The sequence below is a fragment of the Carassius gibelio genome, chromosome A11 (genome assembly GCF_023724105.1).
Source record: "Carassius gibelio isolate Cgi1373 ecotype wild population from Czech Republic chromosome A11, carGib1.2-hapl.c, whole genome shotgun sequence".
NCBI lineage: Eukaryota > Metazoa > Chordata > Actinopteri > Cypriniformes > Cyprinidae > Carassius > Carassius gibelio.
Window position 1 is genome coordinate 15,070,119 of NC_068381.1, and position 14,450 is coordinate 15,084,568.

Here is a 14,450-nt window from a genome sequence, read left to right on the forward strand (position 1 = left end):
TCATGCTTTGCATGAAAGATTTCATGTTGTAAAAATGTATGGATTGATCAAACTTTTAGCTGCATTACATGTTCCACTTTTGCAATCTTGTAAGCCACAGGAGTAAAACAGTTACCTGGAAAAGCCGGGAGGTGGGTTCGGGATAAGGAAACTTTTTTCCAGATCTCGTAGTACGTCATTGAGCATGCGTACATGGGCGGGATCTCTCTCTTTGGGGTCGTTGGCAGGACGCATGACCTCAGATTGGAAGAAAGCTGAGTTGTCTCTCAAAGATGCAGCCATGTTCAGCAGGTCTGGCCGCCTCAGTAGGTCATCTGAAAATGATAATACAAGAATCAAATGTAAGAATTTCTATCTATCTATCTATCTATCTATCTATCTATCTATCTATCTATCTATCTATCTATCTATCTATCTATCTATCTATCTGTCTGTCTGTCTGTCTGTCTGTCTGTCTGTCTGTCTGTCTGTCTGTCTGTGTGCGTGTATGTGGATGATTTGCCTCTGAAGATGAAAAAAAAAGCAGTTATCTGTGTAGTAATCTGGTGTAATTTTCTCAGAAATTGCTAATAAAATGTAGGTTGCACTTTATTTTACAGTACGTGTACTAACATGTACTTATAGTTTTACTTACAATGTATTTATCTAAAAAAAAAAAAAAAAAAGTTCTGGTAATACAAGGTAATTACATGGGTAGGGTTAGGTTTAGGGGTAGGTTCAGGGTTACCTAGTAAGTTACCTAGTTATTACATAGTTATTGTAATTACTTTAATAAGTACATAGTATGTACATGAGAACCAGGACTGTAAAATAAAGTGCTACCAAAATGTATACAAATATGAAAAAATAGCAAGTAACAGTAAATTATTATTATTTTTTTTTATGTAGAAAGTCTGAAACTATATATTTATATATTTTTTTTTAACAGCATAAGCTTGATTTGATGACTTTCTATTTTAACCTCAACATTAGCACAAGTTTAGCACAAATTTTCCAGGCACTGAACAGCATAATTCTGGTCTTAATGCATTGCAGTCGCTATTAACCACACTTACCCATCATTCAAAGTAGCTTTTGTCTAATTTGACTTCATTCTCAAGGACCTAATTGTCTCAGAAGCACCCTCCGGCTCTGCACTTGACTTCACTTTGTTTTGACAGCTTATGTGCAACCCTCAAAACTCCAGCAAAGCACCGGCCCTCAAAATTAAACAGCATAGTATTTAATGCCAAATTTGTAGGCAAAAAAAAAAACAAACAAAAAAAAGATGCACCACTAGCCTACCTCCATCTGCCTGGCAACAAAAGCTAACAAATGAGTCAAATACATGCATATTCGACCAGTTTAAAAATGTGTTAAAAAATGTGACGTGATTGCAAATATCTATCTATCTATCTATCTATCTATCTATCTATCTATCTATCTATCTATCTATCTATCTATCTATCTATCTATCTATCTATCTATCTATCTATCTATAATGTGACCTCTGTGAAAACTAGGGATGTGTACCGAAACCCGGTATTAAAATGGCCCCGGGGCTAAATTATGAAAGACCGTAGTATCAGTAAGATCTGACGGTATCAGTCCTGCTTTCGGTACTGGAGGGGAAAAAATTAAAGTACTATGTATTTTTGCTTAATAATGTTATCGTGCACATCTTATCTCACCAAACATTTCTAATGTGCGATCATATTAAGACGTTTGTCTGTGAAATCTGCGAGATCTCTCATGCGCGCCGCGGAGGCTGTCTGTCACACACACACACACACACACATACACACACACATACACACCACAACGAGCGTGGCACGCACACAGACAAAACAGTATGAAAACTCCCCCTTAATAATAAAGAGTGACAAAGTAACACAACACAAAGTACCGATAAAAATACCGTTAAAGTACCGGACCGTTAAGCAGTATCGGTAAGAGTAGTAATACCGTTAAAACCTTAACGATACCCATCCCTAGTGAAAACCCAGCTAAAATCTTTTTGTGTGTGTGTGTGCGTGATTCACTGTTTTCTACATAAAATCATCTTACATACAGTAACATAAAGAGCATTCTGTGAAAATATAACCTTGACATCTTTAATATATTTTTGAGAAATTCCATTGTAAATAAAAGCAATATGCAATAATGCGAAAATATTTAAAACCGCAAAACATTTGAACCATAATTATCTTGACTATGTGCCATGTACCACATTAAAGCAGAGATTTCTCACATTATTACAGTTTTGCTATATATATATAAAAACTTATACCTGGTGTCTGAATAATTTTTGGTTTGAATGTTATAACTACAAAGTAATTCAGTCAAGAGCAGTGAGTGATTTTTATTTTGGATATTTTGACATATTTTGTATGTATTTGTCGGCACAAGAGCAAAAATAAGCAAATTCGATGTTCAAGTGTTTTGAGACGCCTTTCTCTTCGCAGAAGAGAGCTCGGTTCAGTGTCGCTGTCCGTGATACGCGGCTCTCTCTCTCTCTCTCTCTCTCCGCACCGAACACAGAGGGAGTAACCAGTTCAGCTTTTCCGCGTGTGTTTGAATGCTTTAATCGACAAGCGGTAAGGCGTAAAAACAATTGAAAAAGATAAGCTTTCGTGACGATGCGCAGCAGTGACCCGTCAACTGTCCTGAGCATCTTTTTAGGCTGTCCTCAGCGAGTCAGTTATATAAAATATTAAGGTGAAAGTCATCATAGCTCGCCTAGACCCAGCTCCCAACTCAACTTTGATAATAGATTAACGACGATATTTTTTTTATTGCCCGATAAGAGTCTCACGTTAACGCAGCATGTTAACGCCGATAACGGCCCACCACTAATATATATATATATATATATATATATATATATATATATATATATATATATATATATATATATATATCAACAATAATAACAATGATAATAATAATAATAATAATCGGGCAATTGGCATGGTTTTATTCATTGTCTTTTTTTCCTATTACATATTTTAGTAATCATCATGAATTATATATAATTTTAAAGGTTAAATTTTCAAAATTTAACCTTTGAAAACTATTTTGAAATTGGACATGTCACTACCATGGAAATGAGACTTTAAAACCTTTTAGCGGTCTCCTCCCCCTTGGTGGGCAGTGTCAAGGGTCATATTACAAAATGTATTATGGTATTTTACAATCAAAACTTTTTATAATCTTGGCAAAAATTCATATAGTCTCAAGATTCCATATTCATTATTCTGTGATGGAAGTAATATTGAGAAAGAAATGTAGACATTTGTGACAGAAAATTGCATTAAAAATGTGGGTGTTCATCCGGTGGCTTAAAAAAAAAAAAAAATAATAAGAATTAAGGATTACATTTTATGAATTATAACAATTACAGTTTGGATAATGCACTTTCAAAAATGTTCCAAGCAAGTCATGTGGGTTTGTTTTCCTGATCAAGTAATGCTTGCGATGGAGTTTCTGGTTAAGCAACTGCATCGGTTTCATCCTCTGACTCAAATTAATAAGGTAATATCGATGCCGTTTTTGTAACCTTATAGTATCTTTGTTTACAAGTAACGCTCCGGAGCAAAAAAGATTATTGCAATTTCTTTTCTGACACGCACTGTATACGGAAAGACCAATCACAACAGACTTGGCCAGCTTACCAATCAGAGCAGAGTAGGCTTATGGAAGGGAGGGGTTTACAGACCTTTAGCTCAGAACTTCTTCAAACAAGTCATTTCGAAATCATTGAAAAATGATTCTTATATTAAATGCATATTCAGAGAAAATTTAATTTAAACCTGTTGATTCCAACACAATATTAGCACACTTTAAAATACCATATGACCTGCTCTTTAAGGGTTTCAGGAATAGTTCACAATAGAAAATGTACTCACCATCAGGCCATCCAAGATGTAGATGAGTTTGTTTCTTTATTGGAACAGATTAGAAGAAATTTTGCATGAAATCACTTACTCACCAATGGGTCCTCTGACATAAATGGGTGCCATCAGAATGCGAGTCCAAACAGCTGATAAAAACATTATGATAATCCACAAATAACCCACACAAATCCTGTATGTCTTGTGAAGTATTTGCATGACACAAATCCATCACTAAGGTGTTTTAACATTAAACCTTTCGCTTCCGGCCAAAATACCAATTCATAATCCATAATAATGTTTGGTTAACACAAACACAGAGCTTTTCACTTCAGAAGATGATAACTGATGGACTGGAGTCATGTGGATTATTTGTGGATTATTGTGATGTTTTTATCAGCTGTTTGGACTCTCATTCTGATGGCACCCATTCACTGCAGAGGATCCAATGGTGAGCAAGTGATGCAATGCTACATTTCCAGGATGATATCGTACAGAAAATGTATTATAGGTTCTATTTAATAGAATATTAAATAGAAAGTTTTTGTGATTTATGAAGATGCACTGGGTAATTATATCCATTTATATCTAAAATCAGAAAGCATCATTACCTTTATCTGCAAATTATCAGATTCCTGTTTTTATCACATACTGTATTAGATACCCATCAACTTCTAATTTAAAGATACATCAAATGCAACCAAAAAATGAACAAATGGCACAGTTAGCTCAGTATTTTACATGAGTGAAATAACTCCAGATGATGTTTGAATGCTGTGACTGAACAATGTCTGTGATTGCTTGTGTATTGCATTTTATAATGAACAGAAGGAGAAACAGCTCCTCTGCTACACAATTATTTTTCAACACAGTGATATTTTTCACTTCAAAGCTTACAATACATATTATTTTTCATTTCAAATCCAAACAAAGCTTCTCTGATCAAATTATAAATAGCATACTTTGATGGTTACATATTTTATAAATAAATGTTCCCTTATGTTAGCTACTCTTTTTAGTAGGTTGTTACATTGCTAACTTTTCAAAGAGTATATCTTAACTTTGAAGTGCCGACTAGAGTTTTAATGTACTGTAGCTTCCCAATGCCAATAAAAGCCATAACAATGTATCTTGCAGCGAGTAAGTAACTTGTATGATTTCAAATGTCTGGCAGTCTTCATTCTTCACTCTGCTGAGTCACTCCAAAATAATCTGAACACCATTGAGCTGTCTGAATCTGAAGAGAACAAAGGATCTCAAAGGTTTCAATTAGCAAACTGAATCGTTTTAAACGGTTCGCATCTCTAATACGCATTAATCCACAAATGACTTAAGCTGTTAACTTTTTTAATGTGGCTGACACTCCCTCTGAGTTCAAACAAACCAATATCCCGGAGTAATTCATGTACTCAAAGAGTACATTGACTGAACTGCTGTGATGAACACCGGTGCCAGATAACGAACAATAGACTGACTTGTTCACGAGTGAAGAACTGTTTCTGTCAGACGTGTCCGATTCGTGAACCGAGGAGCTGATGATACTGCGCATGTGTGATTCAGCGTGAAGCAGAGCGACACACAGAGCGTCTGAACTGAACTGATTCTTTTGGTGATTGATTCTGAACTCATTCTGTGCTAGTGTTATGGGTGCGGGTAAACCGAAGGCTTGAATCAAGGGCAATCATCGCCAATGACGCCATTACATCGAGCGCAAAAGAACTGGTGAACCGTTTTCTTCAACCGGTTTATTGAATCGAACTGTCCGAAAGAACTACTGGTGATCTGAACACCGATGCAACCGGTTCTTCTCTCGTGAACGAGTCAGTCTATTGTTCGTTATCTGGCTCGGCTCGGTGTTCATCACAGCAGTTCAGTCAATGTACTCTTTGAGTACATGAATTACTCCGGGATATTGGTTTGTTTGAACTTAGAGGGAGTGTCAGCCACATTAAAAAAGTTAACAGCTTAAGTCATTTGTGGATTAATGCGTATTAGAGATGCGAACCGTTTAAAACGATTCAGTTCGATTTGGTGAACTGAATGATTCGTTCGCGAACCGGAAATCCAGCTGCTTTGATTTGAACTCTCTCTCACACAGACACGGAAGAGAAGACAATGCTGAATAAAGTCATCGTTTTTGCTATTTTTGGACCAAAATGTATTTTCGATGCTTCAAAAAATTCCAACGGACCCTCTGATGTCACATGGACTACTTTGATGATGTTTTTCTTACCTTTCTGGACATGGACAGTATACCATGCACACAGCTTCAATGGAGGGACTGAGAGCTCTCGGACTAAATCTAAAATATCTTAAACTGTGTTCCGAAGATAAAAGGAGGCCTTACATGTTTGGAACAGCATAAGGGTGAGTTGTTAATGACATAATTTTCATTTTTGGGCGAACTAACCCTTTAAGGTAGCTTCACATCAGGGTATATCTGTCAGGAAACAGCTGGAAGTGCCAGTATGTGAAAATTGCGAGATCAAACATATTGAGATGTTTTCCATTCCAAACAGTGAGAGTGAAAATTCCTTCACGAAGCATCTGTAGACGACATGGGATTTTCTAAGGCATGCAATACCACAGTCTTTTTGCCCTGCTGCAACCAAGTCAGTAAGACAAAAGATTGTCTGATGAAATATCAATACTGCACAGCATTAAGGGCTTTGCAGTCTGTCTTCATGAGGCAGGATTATGTGCAATTACATTTCCCACCTGTCCTCTTCTCTGTGTTCATGAATATTTAAACACAAAGGTGCATCGCTCCAGCAGAGAACAGGAGCAGATTCAGAAGGCAAGCTCTCTATGTCCCTCTGCAGAGGTGAAAAATGTGCATACATGAGAGCCACTGTATAATCATTTCATGTTATTTGAATCTCTAAAATCCAATTCTGCAAGTCTTTGAAAACATAAAGAGCATTTGGAAATAAAAGCCTGTCAAAAGCTCATTACTACATTTTTGGCTCTAATGAAGCAGCAAGTATAAAGTGTGTTCCTCTCGTGGGAATGTTCTCCCTTTTTGTTCCCCACACAGGGTAAAGCGGTTTACGAAAAGTGCCATAATGATGGCCGATCAGTTCTGACGCTTATAATCCCATTTGATCAGAGTACCGGTTGAGCCGAAAAATGGTTTGCACCAATCTTAATTTTACAAATGCAGAAATCGAGGTCATTCTTTCAGTGCCTCTTTAAACTGTGATGGAAAGATCAATAAGTTCACCCAAACAGATGATCTCTTCACAAATCATCTTAACGGGAGAAGTGAGGACTGATCCAGCAATTTACACCTTCAAACAATCTTCCGGAAAAAAGTTCTGCCAACATACTGTACTTTTGTTATACAATGATATATTTTTCATTCTTTTTAAAAATGTAAAATACGTTTTTAAGGATGCATTCTTACCTTTGAGTTTGTTCTGAATATCCAAAGCGATATCCAGAGGATAAAATGGAAGAACGGGATCTGTAGCAAGTTGCAGAATGGCCTCGGCTGTTATCTAAATCAGAAAAAAAGACAAAGAGTCAATTTAGATCCTTGTTTATTCAATAACATATAAACTATTTTATTATTCTTATACATGCAGCTTGTGCACAACATAAATAACTATAATTGGGAATGCCATAAACATAATATCATAAAGATAATATTACCATAATAAAAACGTTGTGAATGATTTGGGTTTGTTTGCCATGTTTCAGCACATTCAGAGCATGTCCACAACACATCTGACTATTTGGGTTGTAGTGCGGGTAGATTGCAATATTGAAAATAGGCTACTTCTGTTTTAAACTGTGAAGGCGAGCCAGTGGATATCATACAAGCAACGTGCAAACTTTGTGCAAGTCAAACTGCGCTTTCGGCATCTAATGACGCATTAACAGCACGTATTCTCTCAGAGACGACGAGAGACAAATCTCCCAATATGTGGTAGCCTATATAACCGCATTAATCTATTTCTTTATGTTTTTCTTGTGGCCCGAACATAGTGAAAACAATGAGTAGAAACATTATTCGTGTTGAACAGGTTGCTTTTTAAAGTCAGTGCATAAAATAAAGCTGCTCTTTTGTTTCACTGATAAAGTGTTACTGAAGTATAACAGTTTTATTTATAGGCTATATGCCTATAATTCATTGTAGGCTATGATAGAAAAACATTTTCATTGATGAGTAGTCTAAGCTAATAGCCAAAAAAAAAAAAAAAATATATATATATATATATATAATTTGAGTCACAGCATGTCAATTATACGGAAATGCATTATGAAATCGTTGCAAAGCAAATTAATTGTAAAATTAATTTAATAATAAAATAGCCACAAAATAACAGGTCTACATTAATTGGAAATGACAAATACTCTTATCAACAACAATATTTAATGATTTTTACAATATCTCTGGCTATATTCCTTACATGATTCATTTCAACACACTCCATTGTCTTATCGCCTTATATTTATCTTACACGTAAGATGTTGTCCAGTAACTTGTTTCCATTATTTAAGCATTATTTTATTTATTTGTAAGCCTGCTCTATGTTTGATTTATGTTGACGTGTTTAATGCCTTTTAATTGTGAGACTTTTTTGGTAATCATGCTCTCCAAAATAATGTAAAAATGTGGATTTAGATTTATCAGCCAATATATCGCTTATAGGCTTTTATATTTAAAGTATTATCGGTTATCAGTATCAGCCAAAATGTTCATATTGGTTCATCCCTAGTTTGTATAGTATCTCAGATATAATAAAACATTTCATTGCATTTTATTATTAATGTCTCTAAATTGGGCTGGGAAACTGCACATCATGAACAAGTATTGACTGTGTTTTTATCATACAGTAAAATGTCCCTTTTGCCTGACCTCTGTAAAAACTACAGTTTGGTGGCTGACAGTATGGGAGTGATCTCCCTCTCAGGACGGGCTGAATCATGACCTGTTAAAGGGCACCGTAACACACACCTCGAAGAAGGATTCAATGTCTGACCACTGACCCTGCCTAAACGAATCAGCCCCAGTGCTTACATTTGCTCCCATGAGATCAGTCTCATTCAGCCATTAAATATAAATTGAACACAGGTCAGCTTTTGTATAATACAATATTTCTGAAAGTAGTTTCTTATACTCACCAAGGCTGCATCTGTTTAATAATGACATAATATTTTTTGTATTTAATCAAAACATATTAACATAATAATGGTAAAATAGTAATGTTGTGAAATAATAATACAATTTAAAACTACAGTTTTCTGTGTTAATGTGTTCAGCAGCCATTACTCCAAGATTCAGCATCACATGATCCTTCAGAAATCATTCTAATATGCTGATTTTTGTGCTAAAAAACCAGTTGTTGTTATTATTAATACTGAAAACTATACTTGTTGATGCTTTTTTTTTTTTTTTTAGCATTTTGCTATAATTTTTTACCTTTTTATTTACATGTAATGGATACAGAACAAGAAATTATGAAATGAACAAATGGGGAATAGGATATTGAGAGCCAAACTCAAACTCATTTTACCTACATGAGCATAATGGCTCAGTAGCTCAGTGAGTAACCACTATGCCACAGCATCAAAGCAAATGCTTTTTTAATTACATAAAAACATAAAAATGCATTTTATTTTATCACTATGTAGAATATATAATAAACAAAATCTTGATGCTGAAACACCTGATATTTTCAGGTGTGTTTGTTCTTATTAAAGCCCTAAGTGTCAGTTGGTTTGACGTGGAATCAATCACAAACAGAGATATTCTAGAATTGATTTCAGCAAAGAGAGCATTAATCAACACTACAGAATGTGCCTGAACCCAAAAGCTGATTTTTTATTTATAGTCTCATTCCTGGAGTTGCTTTATACACTCAAAAAAATAAATCGTTGGTCTAACTTAATATAATTATGACACCTATTTCCACACATTTGAATGGTGTTGTCTCAACTTAATTTAGGCAAATGGAACCCAAGAGCAAAATTCATTTTGAACCAACAAGATCAAATCATTTTCATTTTAATCATTATTTCGGAATTTCTGTAAACTATTTAATCTTGTTGAGCCAATTAATCTTAATCACTTAAACAGAAATAGTGTCAACTACTACTGTTAAGTTAATTTTACAACTTTATTTACTTCAAACAAATGTTTAATTATTGGCATGTCTATCAAAATGTAATTTAATGCAAAAATAAAATGTTCTCAAAGTGAATGTCACAAGTTTCTCTTTATTCTTATTTCAAGGCAAATTTTCAGGTGAAAAAATACAAAAAATATCATCCAAGATGAACAATATTGATATTTCAATGTATATTCACAGCTAATACCTTCTGAAGTCAAGATTTAGTCTTTTGAGAATACACACATTAGGTAACTTACTCAAGCATCTTGTACTTGAGGGCTTGAACCTTTGGTGAAAGTTTTTGTCCATCCAAGTTAAAGAAAACATTCCGGATGACCTCAAATGTAGCTTTGTGTTCTCGTGGGTAAGTCCAAGCCATGGCCACTGCTACAGCTACATTCTTCAAAGAGCAGAGAACCTCAGTCCCTTCAATCACGATACCAACGTCCACAGTTTTATCCCCTGGTTGGTGTCCTTCGGATTGGACGATGTAGATCCCCATTACCATCTGCTCTATGGCTTCTTTAGCATTCACCCAGTCGCAATCCTGTGCAAGAAAAATAAAATGTGTTTCACGTGTAAAACAACAATATTTATTAATGACAGTAAACATTAGGAGTGCAACGGTTCAAAATGCTCACGGTTCGATTCGTATCACGGTACGGTGCATTATGTGCTATGTTCAGGGAAAATAGGACTACTGTAAAATAAAAAGTAAGAAAATAACAAATAATCAAACTACAAGCAACATTACAAATTAATACAATAGATCAAAGATTCAAATAAAATAAAATGTGATTTTCAGTTTTTTCAGGTTTCTCACAGTAGTTTTTTTTTTTAGGTACAGAAAATGGATAATCAAATATAAAATAACTGCATATCATCTTCACTTAATAAATTAAAGATTAATCATTATTGAAGTAACAAGCTATTCATTCAAGAGAAGTTAGTGATTTCTTTGTCATTTGTTGTATGATTTAACATTAAAAACACAGGCAGCAGGAATAGTTTTTTTCACGATCCAGTACATACTGTTAAACATATGATGTCTTTCTCTTTTAATATAACTTCACCTAAGACATAACAGACAATAGTTGCTTGGATACTCATCAAGACGGGCATATTGATATTTTTTGTATGAATTTGGCCTCTGAAGCACAAGACTTGAAAGAGAACTCAGTATTTGCACGTTTTCTGAAAAAAGCATGTGCGCGCTTTGGATGAGTGCACTCACAAATCATCTCACAGTTCTCTTTTGCGTCTTGCTCCTGAATGTTTAAGTTAGCAAGGCTTAAATAAGTTTAGTTTAAACAAAGATAGCAACAGCGTTCATGACTGGATGTTAGAGCAGCATACGGATGGCACTCAAAGTTTACAAAGAGTAACTGTTTGGTCCACGCTTTTTGATTATCGTTTTTGTAACGTTTTGGAAAGCCAGAATGCACAGCCATCGACTGAAACATACATTTATATAAGCTCTGTCTGTTTTCCACGTTACTATGTTAAACAAACCTTATTAGCCTACAGATGCATGGTCATTCGAGGTGGACCACGTTGCAAGTGCGTGTCGGACCGTAAGTAGAGAACGGTATGGTTCGATTTTTTAAAGAGAACCGTTGCACCCCTAGTAAACATATAAAACCTGTAACAAGCGTACAAAACATAATGTAAACATGAAAGTGAAGAAGAGAAAAGCTTTTGCTTACATTGTACTCCTAGAACAGCTGTAGATGGTCCTCCTTTAAGTATACACACACTGCTTTGAGGATGCATTCTCTTTCCATGTCTATGCTGTTATTCTGTAAAAAAGGCACAAAAACATTGATTATTTGACCATAGCATATCGATAACCAAGTATAATAGTACACACAATCTGTATGAAAGTTCACCCAATAATACAAATTATATCATTAATTAATCACCCTCGTGTCATGCTGGAAGACATTTGATCATCTTTGGATCACAAATGAAGATTTTTTTTGATGAATTCTAAAAGTTTTCTGTCCCTCCATAAACAGCTATGCAACTGAGACTTTGATACTTCAAAAAGTACATAAAGAGATCATAAAACGAATCCATATGAATTGAGTGGTTTAGTCAAATTTTTCTGAAGACTCGCTTTATATTATGAACAGATTTAATTAAGTTTTTTATTCACATATAAACATTCATCAACTCGCATATCAGTTTTGGTGAACGGAAGCTTAAGCATGTTTGTTTGACATGCAAGAACCAATGAGGTTCATTCTCGTTACGAAGCACGTTTGATCTTCTGTTTTTGGGCATCAAGCATGTTCAGTTGACCTGTTTATGTTTGCTGATGAATGTTTGTATGCAAGTAAAAGCCTAAATTAAATCTGTTCATCATACTTTCGAACATCGAACTTATTAAAGCATCAAAGTCTCAGTTGTGTCGCTGTTCATGAAAGGACAGAAATCTTTCAGAATTCATCAAAAGATCTTCATTTGTGTTCCAAAGATGAACAAAATTCTTATGGGTTTGGAACAACATGAGGGTAAGTAATTAATGACAGAATTTTTGGCTGAACTAACCCTTTAAGAACATCAATAATACAACTTACCACATGAAAAAGTTCACTAAAACCCAAGCATGGGATGCTGTTTATTGCTCTTGTAAAAACTGTAAAATAAAAGAAAAATATATAAAAATCATTTTTACATAAATTTGCAGTGTTCTCATCTTTACCTGAACAGAAATCTCCTACAGAATGCTCAGCAGCAGTCGCCTGAATGAAATGGCTAATTTTATAACTGAAACAATCTAGTAAAATAACTATCAATTGTATGAAATCAGAAAATTACATTATCTATGGTTATGAGTGGTTATAATGGTTAGAGAGTTGGACTCCCAATCGAAAGGTTGTGAGTTCGAGTCCCGGGCCGGCAGGAATTGTGGGTGGGGGGAGTGCATGTACAGTTCTCTCTCCACCCTCAATACCACGACTGAGGTGTCCTTGAGCAAGGCATCGAACCCCCAACTGCTCCCCGGGCGCCGCAGCATAAATGGCTGCCCACTGCTCCGGGTGTGTGCTCACAGTGTGTGTGTGTGTGTGTGTTCACTGCTCTGTGTGTGTGCACTTTGGATGGGTTAAATGCAGAGCACAAATTCTGAGTATGGGTCACCATACTTGGCTGAATGTCACTTCACTTTCTTCTTACAGTAATAATGAGCCATTTTTCTAAACCCATTTAAGAATATCCCTTAATACAACTTACCACGTGAAAAAGTAGACTACAACCCAAGCATAGGAAGCTGTTTTGAGCTCTTGTAAAAACCTGTAAAAAAAAATAAAAAATGTTTACACAAATTTTCAGTGTTTTTGTATTTACCTGTACAGATGCTTCACCTATTACATGCTCAACAGCTCTGTAAAACTAATATATATATATATATATATATATATATATATATATATATATATATATATATATATATATATAATTAGCATGAGATGTAGGGCATTCAATTAAACTATGATTGTGTTATTATTTCCAAATGTTTAGTGTTGCTACACAAACAGTTCTGGAGAAAACGGACCATCCTGTTCTAGCAGGAAACCGAAGATTTATGTCGCATTATAACTGAAATCAATATAAAATGTGAATGCATGTCCGGAAGGCAAGTTTCGATCATTATATTTCATCCAAACAAATATCAATTTGTCTTTAAATCTTGCTCATTTAATTACAGCAACTGTAACAATAATAAAACGTAATACAATTATGTGCAGTAGCAATTATAACACACAGTGATAAGTTTAAAGTATATCACGTTTAAGATCATAACTATAAAACATTACGAATTTGAACATGTAACAGGAGTGAGGGAATCACATACGGTCACAGTATTCATCTATGTTTAATTAAAACGCGTGCACCCTAAATCCTCTGCGATCATAGTCAAATGACACAGGCCTAATGCGCATGTGCTCTATACTGTATTCCACGCCGCCTGGCTGCTTGTTGATTTACATCAAGCATATCATTGTTATTACATTGACATCGTCTTTGTACAGAAGCATCTACAGCACGCTCAACAACAGTCACGTTAACTGAAACAATCTAGTAAAATAACGCTTGCAACAGGAGTTAGAACTAAGCGATTACTGCATGAATGTTAAATTATGTACATACATGCAGGCGTTTATATCGATTTACTATGTTTTATCGAGTATGAACATGTGACTAATAGAGTTGTTCAAATATTCCAATAAGCGGTCAAATATACGCTTAATGTTGAATTCTGATTGATTTAAATATTTTTACTCTCTATCAGCACAATGCAGACAAAGATGATAAAGGATTTTTGAACTTACCAATTCAACAGCCTTCCACCATGGACTCCACCACGTTAATGGCGCCCGCGATAACTGACGAGGTCACGTGGATTTCCTGTCATCTGCGCATGCGCAAAAGTAGTAGTTTGACTCGAATCATT

The 14,450-nt window shown here is 35.1% G+C and overlaps 1 protein-coding gene and 1 long non-coding RNA gene across 2 annotated transcripts in view; both read right to left on the reverse strand.

Annotated features, from left to right (window-relative positions):
- The window catches only part of LOC128022442 (inactive N-acetylated-alpha-linked acidic dipeptidase-like protein 2), a 174,122-nt gene that overhangs the window by 8,290 nt on the left and 151,382 nt on the right, over window positions 1-14,450 (reverse strand). The window contains exons 12-13 of the mRNA XM_052610035.1: window positions 7,279-7,372; window positions 116-314 (exon numbers count right to left, since the gene is read on the reverse strand). Coding sequence (XP_052465995.1) covers window positions 116-314; window positions 7,279-7,372 — 293 coding nt within the window. The remainder of the gene's footprint in view (window positions 1-115; window positions 315-7,278; window positions 7,373-14,450) is intronic.
- Window positions 9,752-13,289, reverse strand: LOC128022444 (uncharacterized). The gene is made up of 4 exons (XR_008185918.1): window positions 13,229-13,289; window positions 12,574-12,632; window positions 11,698-11,790; window positions 9,752-10,538 (listed from the first exon to the last, which is right to left on the reverse strand). It is a non-coding gene; the product is annotated as an uncharacterized LOC128022444 (long non-coding RNA).